The sequence below is a fragment of the Drosophila willistoni genome, chromosome 3R (assembly GCF_018902025.1).
Source record: "Drosophila willistoni isolate 14030-0811.24 chromosome 3R, UCI_dwil_1.1, whole genome shotgun sequence".
Classification (NCBI taxonomy): domain Eukaryota; kingdom Metazoa; phylum Arthropoda; class Insecta; order Diptera; family Drosophilidae; genus Drosophila; species Drosophila willistoni.
Genome location: NC_061086.1, coordinates 8,894,499 through 8,910,019, shown reverse-complemented (window position 1 = coordinate 8,910,019; position 15,521 = coordinate 8,894,499). Strand labels below are relative to the sequence as shown.

The 15,521-nt window shown below is 37.4% G+C and overlaps 2 protein-coding genes across 2 annotated transcripts in view; one reads left to right on the top strand and one right to left on the bottom strand.

Moving 5' to 3' along the window:
- Positions 1–2,907, top strand: part of LOC6650990 (serine-rich adhesin for platelets) — a 37,448-nt gene extending 34,541 nt beyond the window's left edge. Inside the window, exon 6 of the mRNA XM_002073296.4 lies at positions 856–2,907. Within this exon, the coding sequence (XP_002073332.3) occupies positions 856–2,248 (1,393 nt within the window). The 3' untranslated portion in view covers positions 2,249–2,907. The remainder of the gene's footprint in view (positions 1–855) is intronic.
- Positions 2,908–10,617: 7,710 nt separating this feature from the next.
- On the bottom strand, positions 10,618–12,171 carry LOC6650989 (putative odorant receptor 85e). Its single transcript, XM_002073295.2, has 3 exons — positions 11,384–12,171; positions 10,779–11,319; positions 10,618–10,717 (listed from the first exon to the last, which is right to left on the bottom strand). Exons 1-3 carry the CDS (start codon positions 12,169–12,171, stop codon positions 10,643–10,645), a joined length of 1,404 nt encoding a protein of 467 aa, XP_002073331.1. The 3' UTR covers positions 10,618–10,642.
- Between the last annotated feature and the right edge of the window lie 3,350 nt (positions 12,172–15,521).

Here is a 15,521-nt window from a genome sequence, read left to right as displayed (position 1 = left end):
AAATTTATGCGCTTTATTAAAATGAATGCGAAATGAGCTGAAGAACTGACGGGCAGCAACAGTAGTAGCAGCAGCAGCAGCAGCAACAACAACAACTAAAAAGAAACAACCTTAAGAAAAAAGAAACAAAAAAAAAACACACATATATACAGCCACGTTTTGTTGTGAAACACAACGGTAAAACACACAGCGGGCAACCACAAAGCGCATTTAGTGTAAGCCAAAACCAAAACAAAAAAAATGTTGCCTACTTCTATGCAAAAAAGAAAAAACAACAACCAACAGCACAAAAACAACAAGAAACAGGTGACCACAAAGCGTGTGGTTCTGAGGAGAATGTTATTGTTGTTGTTGCTTCTGCTTCTGCTGCTTGTGGCTGTGAGTTTGTGTTTGTGTGTATGTGTGTGTGTGTGCATGGGTAAGTTTGTTTGGTCGGCATACTTTTGGGTGTTGTATTTGGCATTCTGTTTTACCAATTCGTTGAGCAATTTTAATTAAAAAATGCATGCCAACTCGAAAACTGGTATGAGACATAAACGCGAGCCAAGAATATTGAGATTTTTTTTGTAGACATATACCTATATTAAAAACGAATGAAATGAATTATTTATAAACTAGAGCAATTTTAGCTAGCGGCAAATTAAAAACAGATCTATACATAATAAAAACGCTGCTATTAAAATTGTTATATTCTTTTGATTATTTTAGTAGAATCGCTTAAATATGTACATATGTATGTATAAGGCAACGAGTAAAGCATTTAAGCTGCCGTTTGTTTCTTTTTTTTCAATTTGAATGGATTAATGATTGATATTTGAAAATGTAAAGTCATTTTTGTTTTCTTTTTCCCTTTAGAACCCTTTCGCAGTTGTCACAACGTCTGCGAGCCTACAAGAAACGTAGACGTGCCTCGTCAGCCGTATCTGGACGTGAAAAACGAGCGGGCAATGATGAGGCTGACGAAGAACAAGATACACCCACATCCTCACTTAGACGGCACAAGCGTCACAATAGTTTGCCCAAAAATGCTCTCTACACGCGTCACACAACACTCCCAGAGAGCCTGGACAATGATGAAGAGGATGACGAGGAGCCCACGACTACACATAATGAGCAACTATCGAAATCGACATCGATTAGCAAGGCTTGTCACTCGGACACGGAGCTGGAGCAACAACAGTCTAAACAGTGTCAGGTTAGCGGAGGTCAAACACATCCGCAATCCGACTATTTGCAATTGCCATCGGTGTGCACATGTCCGTATTTTGGAGATCGGCCGTTGCAGAATTGCGTAAAGACGGCAGAGGTTAAGATAATATCGACAGCCTTTAAGGTGACAACAACAACAACAACTGTTGTCAGCAGTTCACCAAGTGAAATGGAGCTGCTCCTGTGCAGCAGTGGTAATAAAAAGGCTCTGACATCTAGTGTAAGTGCATGTGGTTCAGGAGGCACTGGGTCTGGTGGTGCCGGTGGAAACCAACCCATGGGCGGGTCAACCCTCAGTCCGCATTCTGCTCATCATCAAGGCGTTAGTGGCAGTTCGCTAACGGTGCAAAGCGATAGCAGTGGCTTTCTAGCTGCTCCAGGAACACCTTGCCCTGGAAGGCGTAAGCTCAGCATATCCAAGACTGCCTCAGTAGTCACATGGGACGCGAGCCGTCATCGACGGCGAGGAAGTAGCTTTGGTGGTGTTCGCACCTCGTTACTTCTTACGCCCACAAAAACGGCAACCACTTCTACATCGTCCACCCCACTAAGGCGCTCAGCCACGCTAAGAAGTCATCAGAACATGAACTACCACAGTGGAAGCGGGACAGGCGGTGGTGGAGATGGTAACGGGAGCAAGAACAGAGGCGCCTCGTCATCACCTTGCATGTTACAGCGACAGCAGACAGTACGTTCCCATCACTCGAGAAATTCCAGTGTGATTTCAAGGAATTCATCACGCCATGGACGAATCATACGACTTGAGCAAAAGGCCACCAAGGTACTTGGTGTGGTTTTCTTCACATTCGTCATACTATGGTCTCCGTTTTTCGTGCTCAACCTGTTGCCCACTGTCTGTGGGGAGTGTGAGGAACGCATTAGCCACTGGGTGTTCGATGTGGTAACCTGGTTAGGTTATGCCAGCTCAATGGTCAATCCCATATTCTACACCATTTTCAATAAGGTCTTTAGGCAGGCATTCAAGAAGGTTCTGCTCTGCCGTTACTCCACCACAAGCGCCTGGCGGCCAAGCAGATAGCAAACACCCGTCAAACCGGGCAAACTGAAGGCAAAGCCTCAAAAATGTGCCAGTGTAGATTTTCAGGATGCCAGAACACAACCCGGAACGGAAATGGTTGCTGGTACAAGAACCACAACAACAACAACAGGTCATCGTGGTGTTCTCAAAAGAGGCGGGGCAGTGGGCAACATAAAATGAGACAAATCGGTATCGGAGAACCCCTTGACCTGCGGTTCACCGCATAACGTGTCGTATGCGCAATCTGTTGATACTCGTCCCAATCATGCCCACACATATCTGTGAAGATTTCTGGGGTTCTATAAATGTGTTTGGCCCAGAGGCTTAAGTGCTTATGTGTCTCTAATTAATTTCAAAATTCAATTTGCATGCCATTGAGAACACTCTGGTGGCTCTGGTCAAGTGCTGGAATAGTTTAATCTCCCTTCACCCACAATATGCCCGGCACTTTTCATGGCATACCAAGACAACATAGCCCACAACACGCACGAGTTTGTGCTTCGACTGTGGAAGAATGTTTTGAATCTTTAAATGGAAGTACAGTAAACTTACTAGTAAAGAAAATTAAGTATATAAGATTAGATTATCTAAAATATTATGTTAGTGCCAGATGATTAGTTAAATATTAAATGCTAATATAAGAGAAAACCGACTCCGTTTTGCAGTGCACGATTTTCGTTTTGAACATAGATTTTTCTCAATTAAACTTTTCTACAAGGTTTATAGATATAAGTCTATATAGAATGCAATATCAGCTCGTTTATCTATGGCCTCAATCCCATCAAAATGTTATATAAATTTCATTTTGCAATTATTATTTTAATTTGTCGTTCCAGAGAAAGTCTCTTCTTTTTCAAATCTGGTTATGGCCATTGATTAAATATTTATGTTCAATACAAATAATAAATATTTTGACATTGGCTAAACCAAATCTGATTAAACAAATTGCAATCAATAAGTGAGAACATTCGTTTGGCAATTTGCAATTATACATTAAATTTATGTCAAATTTTGTAACCGCAAAAATAACATTTTCATGGTGGGTAAAAAAAAAAAAAAAATCATTAAACCGAATGCCACGTACACAAATCCCAGAGATTTTTGACTTTTGTTGTTGCTGCTGTTGTGGTCGACAGGCAGATTGCTATTTTTATTTGAAAAGTTCATTCATTTGGTTTTATTTTTGTGGGCAAATGAAAAATTTCAGCTGGTCACGTAAGAAGTTGAACCATCAACCTTAACTTCAAGGCGGAGGCCGAAGTTGCTTTGTGGCAATAGGGAATGGGAATGGGTCTAAAATAAGCAGCTGCTTAGAGCACATCAAAGTACAACAACAGCAACAACAACAATTCCAGAAGGAACTAGAACAATACTGACAACAACAACAACAACAACAATAATGAAAGCCATTTGGCTGAGAGTTTCCACAAAGTAATGCAAGACCTGAACAACGATGAACACCAGAATGAGACAGACAGATAGATAGGTAATGACGCCATTAGTGACACCCACTCAAAAGCCTCGCTCGATGACACCTCACACAGAAAATGTTGAGCAATTTGGAACGCTAACCGAGCCTCAAAAGGAAGACAAAACACACATTTTTTGACAAATTTTCAGCAAGCAGCCAAAGTGCTCGTCTCCTCCGTCTCCTACATATTTAACCCCCCACCGCTCTATTCGAGCCAACACTGCCGTTGGCACTTGAAAATTTATAGCTATTTTATCGCCAGCGGAAATATTTTTTCCACTTCATTGAAGCGCCAACATTGAGGAGGACAGAAACGGCTACATCAGAGCCGGGGTCAGGGGCAGGAACAGGTCGGTAGGCAGTTCGGTTTGGTGAGTCGAAAAGTGTCACTCTCACAAGAAACTTCATTGAACTTTAATAGTCGTCTGCAGGGCAAACAACAAAAGCAAGCTTCCCCTTCCACTTCCTCTTCCGCTGTATACTATATAGACATATGCTTTTTACAAGTAAATTTGAAAAAACAAAAAAAAAACCTTTGCATTTTGTATACACTACACCAAAAGTTAAAAGTTAAAGTAAATAGCATGATTTTTACTTCTCTATATATACATATATCCTTAAAGAGGATACGATTTAAATATGACAATGAGAAAAATGAAGTTAACTGGAAGTCCTCTCAATGCCAGTCTTAAAACTCAATAAGTCGTATTTATATACAAGAATGTCTGCAGGGAATTTTATTTATATCAACTTTGACAGTTATTGAGAACTTTTGCAGGCATTATTGTGTCTTATTAGAAAGTTACCAACTTGTCTTCATTTTGTCCCCGCACTGTCTGTTGCAGTCTCTATCTCCATTGTATTCCAATTGACCCCCCCTCCAAGTTATTGGTTTTCAAATTTGTGAAATAAAGTTTTTTGGCACTTGTATAAATAAGCCAAACGGAAAACGTTAGCTAATATGTTGTTGACTATAAAAAAAATACTCATGAATATTGTCTGGCACAATAAACTATTTGATAAATATACGAATTTAAAACCAACTCGTAAAGCTAAATATATGTATGTATGTATGTAGGCTGAAAATGTAATGTAGTTGAGATAAAAACAAGCAAAACAAATCACAACAAACATTTTACTTGGCTTAGGCTATATGTATAGCACATTGTCTTAAAAGAAATATATTAGATACATGTGGTAAAACTAAGTCAAGAAGGGGAGCATGGTGACAAAACGCTTTTACCGATAGCTAATTAAAAAACAAAATGAATATATTGTAAATATAGATAAACAATAGATAATACGAACTAAGTAGTTAAAATCTGTGTATGCTTAGGTGCTATCAATATATGTTCGATGTATATAGAAATCAATTATAGAAATCCATGTATGAAATGTAGAAAACAAAACAAAAAAATAACAACAATAATACCCATGGGGCATTTAATTTTATTGTGTATTTAGAGATGAATAATTGTCTAGCCCAATTCTGATTAGATTATATTAAACAACAAAACCAAGTATGTGATTAGTAAAGTGGCTGACAGATGGTTTAATTTTTAGTTCATATTAATTATAAATGTAAGTGTATGTATGTATCTATGTATACCACCAATTAAGCAAACCAACCAATCAAACTAACAAACTAATTAAATAGGGTAAACAAAAAACCAGGTTTCCATGCAATTCAACACTTGATGGAACATTTTTACAAAATGAATTTAATAAATTGCCCAATCAAAAGATAAAAACAAAAATTAAACTTAAAATGTTCAAATAGTTGTCAAATCACATTTAACTCAAAATAAATATGTACTTATACATAGGTATCAAAACGACATATCCCCCCTCCACCCCTTCCCAATTTCCCCATATATTAAAAATGTGTGTATGTGTGTGTGTGTGTACTATGCTAGTCGTAATCCTAAGTCAAAGACACACAATCTAGTTAATTGAAATATGTATAACATATTAGTAATAATTGCTTAATGATAACACAAAATCCAAAATATTGATATACATTTTATTTGTTTTTAAATGTTTTCAGAATGTTTATGATTTGTATTAAATGTGCATTAAATCAAAAAACAAAAACCCATGGAACACATCTGTTTAATGGCTATTCAACAGGTCAACAGCTGAATGTGATGATAGCATCGATTACAGCCAACGCATTTTATTTCCATTTGATGTTTTACTCAATTAAACATTCCAACGAAATTGAGGTTTGTATACCTTGCAACCAGAGAATGAGAAGAGTACGTTAAAGTCGCTCAAATTAATGTAACAGATCAAAGTTCGTTTAAACTAAAGTCTGAGGAAAATAGGTAGAATTAGCATGATTTATTTGCAAAGTTTCTGAATAATTCTGAAATAATCTTTACTTTGCAATCTAATAATTCCATCATTTATTGTCAATTTATAAAGTTTATGTCTTTACTTTGCACTTAAACCTTGAAAACTAATTTTGAAATTGGATTAAAACTAGCCAAGTTAAGCATATAAACGTTATTCACTAAGTGGGCCATAAGGAAAGTTGACCATGAGCGAGATGGCCTTTTCATTTGGTCCTTAGTTATTTTTACTTGATGCATGGTATACCGAAATCGAAACGGCGACCTACTTACTTCAGTTTTCTGTGCCCCCGCACAATAATTTGAATCTTCTTCAGAATTGACACCAGCAGTTCAACAGTCAAATTATATAGGGAAAGCGGGCCAATTAGTCTACAAATAAATTGTTGAGAATTTTATAAACATTTAAACGAAATCAATGAAGACGACTAAATAAAAAATAGCAAGACAATTTGCCAAACACTCAACATCACTTACAACTCAAACACATGAATGTGCGCAATGTAGTCCAAAAATAGATTTCTCTATGAAAATGTATATCTCTAGAGAAATGAAAATGCAATTGAATTGATTACACCCACAACATCTGCCCACGTTGCGCAATTCGCATGGCTCAGACTGTCAATGCAATGCTGTGGGCGACTCATGAATCCTGAATGGCAATGAATGAAATGGCCTTGATGGAAAATTATTCGCCCAGAAACGTTATTTATTAGTTAAATGATCATCATTTCAAAGTACTTGAAAAATTAATGCACACTAATGCCCACAGCAAAGCAAATTTTTAGGGACCTTTTTTCAACAGGCCACAAAATGGCCCCAAAAAACAAAGTGGCAAAAACTTTAGGACGAAAGCAGTAAAAGAAAAAAAAAGTAAGTAAAGTCAAAAATTGCGACTACTCAGCGTCTCTTAATTTTATTTGCAGCTTTAAGAGCTCATAAAGTGCCAAAGAATAGGAGGCGTGGCAGCTGATGCGGCCGTTAAAAACGCCGCCCTATCTTTTGGCCACTCTCATCAGAAAAGCGAAAAAGTTATAAACAGCAACTTGATATTTTTTGGCCAAGTACGCCAAGACCAGTTAAATGGTTAAAATGTAACCAACTTAAAAAAAGAAAAACGGAAACTCGAGTGCGCTTTTCAATGTTGACATTTAAAAGCGATAGGATTGAATCGGGACTGGAGTTGGGAAGACAGAAAAAAAAATTGAACCCGCAAAGCAAACATGCATGGACTTTCTCTTAATGGGGTTTTTCAGTATTGAAAATATTTATTTCACTGTCTGTTAATGCAGAAACAGAAACAGAAAGACAGAGACGACAGAGCCGAGTGAGAGGTTGGGAAAGTGGAAAATGCTAGTTGGGGTGCAGCAAAAGTTGCCATTTAAATCGGCAAAACAAAAAGTCCGTACATGAATGCTTTACTTGTTTATTGCTCGGACATATCAATGGCCATAACAAAGGAAACGCAAGCCACAGTTGCCGTGAAATATTTTTTACCGGCCAACAATGCAGCCGATGAAAGGGATTACAAAACATAAAGTGCTGGCCTAGATAAACACCTTGGAAATTGATGAAGTGTTAACTTAATGGAAAAGTAAGTATCAAAGTTTGGCCAACTAAAGTTGAAAAATGTTTCTTTCAATTTGCAGAGTGCAGTTGTTAAATTAGCCAATGGAATGATAGACCATATTGCAGGGTATCAAGTGGTTGGCACACACACACTGCATTTGGCTACCCAGTGGATGGGCAAATGGACATTTTATAGGTAGGTACATATGTGGGAAAACAATACTGTTCATTCACATGCATTTACAGGTATCCATGTTTGTTTGTGTATATGTTATTCGCTGCTGCACCTGCTATGAAAACTCGGATTCGATTGCAATGATTTATAGCCAAATGTTGCGTGTTGCACATTTAATGGCCACTACGATTGGGATTTACCATTGTGAGAAACAGTAAAGTGAGAACATTAATGTAGCTTTAACTTCCCCCTTTGAAATACGTTCGAATTATGACATTTCAAAATCAACTGGCAAGGTGTTAAAGCAGATGACATTGAAAGCCATCTAATTTCAATGCATTTGATATATGAGAAGGACCAGAAACACACATCCAACAAACACCTAATTCTATTTATTTGACAGAACTAGCAGCAAATTATACAAACACATATTGGTCTTTGTTGTTGTTGTAGTTGGAGTTGTGGCTTTGATTCAACAATGTCCTTGCATGTCAACTCCTTTGTGCTGCCCGCAGTCAGAAATCTGAACTGAACCACCTGGTGATTTCCTTCTAATTTCTATGTCATAACAGAACCAAGCTGCTGGCATTAAACTATTTGATATGGTATCCACAATCCAAAGACAATTAACTTGTAAAATTCACAATTCATTTATGGACTCCAACTAAGAGAGGGAGAAATTGAATAATAATCAGCCCAGTAATCAAATTACTTAAATATATGACAATACCTTTTCAGCTTTCTTCCTTCCATCTTATTGATTCAATTATGTGTCAGATGGCAGATTTTCTTAAGGACACTGCTAGGCAATAATTGAAACAGGTGACAACCTGCAAAGGCTTTATAGGTAAATTAACAATAGACTTTTAGGCAATTGTTTATATAATTTCGTGAACGAAAGTTTAAAAATTTAATCAAATTACTTTTCACTAACCGTAAAACTGTTAATTTGATTAAAACACGTTTAGTTTTAGGACAACTTTAAGTCCAGTTATCACTTATTTACTAGCTCACCCTCAAGTTCTTTTTGCCATTTGATTAAGAGTTTACAAACTTTTCCATATGTACTTCAATTTAAATTAACTAATTAATTTTAATGATAACGTATATAAAAATCGTTACAACAATAAACATTGTTTTATTTGTTTTGGTTTAAAATTTTTTTGTGTAGACTTTTAATGCCAATTCCTAGGAACATTTTGGTGTCGAGATTTGTAGAATGCCGCCGGTTCTTTGTCATATTGATTGCTTTCAATTAAAATGCCGCCAGCTGACTGCCGAAAAAGTTGACACGGCATGCCTTTGTGTTAATTTAATTTCAGTAGACTACTTCAAAGTTGTCGACAGATCGGATTGGTAGGTGGTAGGACGACTGGTTAGGGGTGATGGTTCAGGCAGTGAGTGGCAGGCGGACAACATGCCTGTGGCTGGGCCATGTCAGTGTTATGCGGGCCAACAAAGTTTTTATTTTCGCATTCACTTCTTTAACAATTCACTGACTAGGGTGTCCTTCTCCATACATACATATATTAATGTTGAAATAGTTTACAAAGCTATTCTAACTTACTGCCGTTGAATAGACCAACATTAAAAATTTTACTTTAAACCTTTAAATTTATTCTATTCCAGCTAATTTTCTAGCAAGTTCTTGGACGAATTTCGTTTGCATAAATTGAGGTCTACAATTGGAAAACAATTCAACTTGCTATTAAATGTAATTTTCTTTCAGGCTTGCTCTTAAATTGAGCAATTCTTGTCTGTTTGGGAGCCGCTAATGTGTTCAAGTCTTCATATTCATTCCATTCACGTTGCCATGACATTAACTCTATTCTACACAGCAGAAGCATGGCCATTGGAAAAAAAGAATCCCAAGCAAACACATTTATCTAAAGCTCTGTCAGCTTTTGCTGTGCACTATTCTTATCAAATATCATATTATATAAATGTCCTGATTCCTGCTGGTTTCTCCAAGCAGACACGCATAAAGGTAGTTAGCATCGAGGAGAAGCGGAAAACAAAAAAAAAAGGAAAGTAAAAGGCATTTCCGAAACGAACTGTAGCAAAATGGAAATACAAAGTACAATGTGAAAAGAGCAAGAAGGTAATAATCTGAACGGACCCCGGAAAAATAGGCAACAAAAACTGAAACAAATGAGTCACTATAAATACACACACGTAGCATGCTTACGGGCGCCAAACCAAATTATGCCAAGTCACCAAAGAAAACTTTGTACCGTTGAAATGTGTCTGTATGTAAGTAGGTGTATATGTGTGTATGTGTGTGTGCGTGTGTGTCTTTGGCACAATGAAAAATGCAAAGCGCAAATGAGTTGAAAACTTTACCATACGTTTTATGTGTGCGTATATCGCAAAATTAAAGACGACTTTTAGGCTGTTCTCAAATCTTGAAAAGTTTACCCAAAAGATAGACGAACGTGTTGTTTATGGTCCCATGTCTGCCAAGGCAAAACAGGCATAGAGACTTTTCTATGACACTAATTCACCCCAAGCTAAATGGCATTGTTAAGGGCATCAACAATTCGATATGCATACTTTCCCTATATCTGCTTGAGATAGGTTTCCCAGAACTTGGAGTTTTTATCAGTGGCAGGCCCAGGGCGATAAGATATTTCGAATGCGAAAGGAACACGTTTGGCAAAAAAGGAATCACAGCTGTCGCTGTAAAATGTTAAGCAAACAGAAAAACGCGGAAACGCAAATATTATTTGCATTTTACTCGACTTTGTTTTTAATGAGCAAAATAAATATTAACACACAGATAAACAATGTGTATGTCGGGGGTAACGGTAACGGTAGGAGCAGGACTAATTTTCCGTCTCGGTCTTCTTTGCGGCCAATTTTTGGAGCAGAGTTAGAAAGCTAAATGCTTGAGTTATAACCTGAAATTTAAACAGGTTAAAGATTAGCGGCCTAAATGTGAAAATGGAATAAGCTGCTTACGGATCTCAATCGATTGACATCCATTACATAAAACTTTCCAGCTGTAACTTGTACAGCCCGCCGACTATTTATGAGAAAGATAAGTACATCCTGTCGTATATGATGAGCATCCTTCCACCAGTCACCTCTCCAATAAGCCTCTCCCGCCCGAACGCTATGACGACGGAGTAACTCCCCGCAATAGGTGAACATCAAAAGCTCGAACAGAGTCAAAGAAAAGTATTGAATTTGATTGATAATACCAAGTAAATCATGCTGTCCGGAGACACCGACGAAAACCAGCAAACATAATTGTAAAGTGATCTGCAGGGATTTCACCAGGCAATATGGGCTAAAGAGATTCTCCAACTCGGCAGCGCATCGTAAGATAAAGCGATGTAGCAATATGCACTGAATAAAACCGTGACGAAGGGCGGAATCCGGTCTTGATCTCTGCTTGGCAAGAGTCAGCGGAAACAAATCTGTCGGATGCTCCTTTAATAAGGCATATTGATTTAGCTCGCAATTACTTGGATCCAGTAGCAATTTTTTCTGCAAAGCACTATTAAACATAATGAACAGACAGTATGGAACCAATCTAATCCACTCATAGAATCCATACTCACCCTAGGAATTTTGCATTCTGGCCTGAAAGTAGCATTGCATGCGCATCTAGATTCTTGAGACTACAGTAAAGGACATCAAATTGGGCCAACAGCAGCAAGGATAAAGTCACAAATAGAGATCCGCCTATTCCAAATACAACTCCCACTAAAACCTGACCATAAAGCTGTGTGGCATAAATCCAAGGATATGTTTTCGGAGCCAGAGCATCGAATGGATACCAACATGATAACGGAAGAATATGTGAGCCAAGCACCAAGGGTGTAATTCCCCAGAATATCACACCACCCAGACAGGCACCGATCCAGATCACAGTGAAATTTCTCGAGATATTGTAGGCGGCATAACTATTGACGAAGCTTACCCCAGCCAGGGAATGATGACGATACTCCTGATTGATTTGTTGTAAATACTCATGCAGCCGCCGCGATCTTACGCACCAATAAGTGGTCGAATAGGCTGTGAAGTAGTAAATAATTGTCATTGTGAGTGCATCTGTAATGCGTTGCAGTTCACCGGTGGGCAGAGCATCCAACGTTGTCTTAGTAAACAGAACACCCAAATGAAGTGAGCTAAAGATTACTAGAACACAGTAGGTTTTCGCCACAACACTAAACACGGACTGTGCCCAAGTGGGCATAAATTTTGGCATTTTTGGTGATGGTTTCATTCCAAACATCAGTTGTAATATCATGTGAAACCGAAAAAGATGTGGCTCACGCGGCTCATCCAGTTCAGTATCATAGCTGAAGTCCTCAGAAATGCCACCATGGAACTGAAGACTTGCCATTGTTGACTTATGGTTAAGAACCCAACTAATTAGCTGTTGGCCCTGACACGTCTATTTAAAGGCTCTACAAAATTTATGCATTAATGAGCTTTTAAAAGTTTCTCACTTAAATTGTAGCGTTTTTAGTCTTAATTATGCCAAGGCGTCGAAAAGGCGTGAATCCGATTTGACATTTCATTATTGTTGCTAACGAGATGGTTAATTAATATTTCAAAATTCTACACAAAAACGAAACAAAACTCGTTAACAATGAGCAAAAATTGCACGAAGGGGTTCAAATAACATTGTATTAGCGTACATCAATTTCAAAATTAAAAATATTTAAATTATAATAGAAAACCATGATGATGTAGACCAAATTGAATAACATAAGAAACAAGTCCTTTTAGTTTTCTGACTCTTTTCCAGTCTCATTCTATTCTATACAGAATATATCTATTCCTTCATTGTAGTCAGATTAAGGTCTCTGGCTTTCATATCTCAAATCAATATTACTTTCAATCAACTGCAAGTGCAGACAATTGAATCGTGTGTCTTTGCTTGGGTATAACTCATTTAGAATGCATTCATGTGGGCGTTTAAATTCCTTTGCTTACTTTCTATACAGTTTCAAGGTTACAATTGTGGCAAATATTTATAGAACTTAAATCAATCGACCATTATTTTAATTCTTCTAACTAGCATATTTAATAGGATAGTACTAGGAAAAACCCTTTGGTTTTTAAAATCGAAGGTCGCAAATGACGCAGATATTTTCTGCAAGTTCAAGGTTTAGAGTTCTACTCTCATATTTATACACATTACTAGTATACAAAATGATTTCTGTCTTGCAAAATAGATTTTTAATTCCCACGATAATTAAATATGAACGCCTTGTGGCAGTTCGCAGGATGGTTTTGATATTGGACTTGTCATTTGATACATTTAAAAGGCAATTTTCATAGATTATATTATTTAGATTCCGCAACTGTACCAGCTGTATATGATTGAGAAAAACTTTCATATAATATGAACAGGATATCGTCAAATTTGACTAACATTTGTTGCTTTAGTGAGAAAAGGGCATAACTTAACTTTCAAACATTTATTTTTAATTAAATTTTTTATGTAAAGTGTAAAAGAGAAGCAGAGACAAAATTTGCCTTACACGTTACACGGTTCATTTTCAATTCTTTTATTAAAACTAATCCCCAAGCAATCAGTTAGCTAAAATAAAACTTGTATACCTACTCTGCTCATACTAAACTGTGGCAGAAAGGAATAAAAAGGGATCCTTGTAACTTTAAGTGCGCGCATCAAATACAAATGCAAACTAATTTAATTCTTTATTTTTTTCGGTTACTCTTCTGCCCAGGGCCGGGATTGAATTTATTTCAGAGGCTGCCTCACCAAATTGTTACACACTGTTGGCATAATGAGGCATGAAAAAGCATCAACAGCAGAGCTAGAGTCATGCCCAAAAATACGAACCCAAACCAGGGGCAGGACAATGACACCAAGGGCCGCTCGACCAAGTTTATGTCTGAGTTATCTCACTTGCTTTACAGCTACTTGGCCAAATTGTTGCCGGGTTATAAAAAAAAGCACCCCACACACACTGACAGACAAAAAAAGCAAATACAGCAACAGCAAACTTTACACTGTTAGCTTGAAGACTGTGAGGTTAAGAACAAGTCTGAGGACTTGTATATAAATTTTGCATGCCGCAGTCAGTTTTATATTTATATATGTATGTATGTATGTGTGTGAGGCGTGCGGATCCTGATCGGTATCGGGGTCAGGGTCGGGGTTGATGTCTGTTGTTCTCACACGCATGTCGAGTAAAATTTACCTGCTGTGATTTATTCAATCAACTTGTGCGACGCAAGCCAAAAACAACTCCAAGATGCTTTTTATTATTTAGACATCTTGTTTCTCGCCACAATGTTGTTATTATTATTGTTGTTCTTGCCGCTGCCTCGCCTTATGCGAATTTAATGTCACTTGGCTGCTGCCACATTTAATCTGCATAATTTTAATACAAATTACAAAGAACCTTAAAAAAAAAAAATGAAACGAAGCAAACAACAAGACAAAAAAGGAGAACAAGCAACAACCGAATGGAAATTCGCAAGCTTCAATGGGTGCTTTATTGTTTATTTTTGTTGCATACTTCTGGGGGCTGCTCCTTCTAATTGCTGGCACATACGTCGTATACTTAATACGCTCAAATTAAATAGACTTAAAAGACTACATCCTAATAATAATAAGAGAGATTTCTTAAAAAAGCATAAAAACGAGTTCCCTAGCTTCCTGACAAATAATAATGAAAAATAACAACACAACAAAAATTAATGTTCTTATGTTTTACTGATTTCCATTTTTGTTATAATTAGATAATTTTGTAAGGTTAAAGTAGTCTAATTATGATTTATCATACAATATTATTTATTTATTGGAATTTGTGGCTTTTTTCAACAATCATAACTTTTTTAATCCTCCCAATTCAAACAATACTCATTTGAATATAGTTTACTTTACTGAATGAAATATTCAGTTGAAAATTTGATAGTTAGTTGCTCGTAATCCGCTACTAAAAAATTTATTTATTTCTATACTGTTGGCTCATTCACACCTGCAATGAATTCGTAGTTTTTAATTAAATGACACACGTATAAAAATAAGAGACTAAAATCATTTGCACGAAATTTTAGTCAGCTGAAAAAATATTTTTAGAGCTTTGTGTCCCCGCTCAGTCATATCCATTGGCAGTGACAGTGGCAATGGTAACCAAAAAACCACAGCCATGCACCCGGGCGTATCCCGACGTCTATATGGAGGACACTATAGTCATTCATGTTGCACTCTTCTCTTGCTCCAATTGCATCGTGCTGCAAAGTTTTTAATTAATTGCTCTAGTGAATTTTTTTGGGCAGAAGGCAAGCGCTTTAATTGCAAATGAAAGGGGCAGCAAATGGAGCAAGGGACAATATCCTTAGTGGACCACATGGACATGACTAATTTGCAGCGGTATAACGAATGAAAATTCCCCCACACACACACACACATACATATATGGATATATATGTATAGATAGTCAATCAGTTACTCATTCTGGTTTGCTGTGAAAGAGATCAAAAGGGTCATGGGTGGCTGGACCATTCGCCTCCTTCTGCCTCAGAGACAACAGTCACGCGCTTGGCCCGCTTCATGTTTGCTAATTTATGCGCCATTGCAGCCGCAGGCGACGGCAAACGGCAAAAAGTTTGTTAACTGACACGGCAACACGAACAGGGACTGGACACCAAAGGGCCACAACGATGGGATATGGAGAGGACCCATCAGGAACTGCCCTCCAGTCGCCTCGCCTC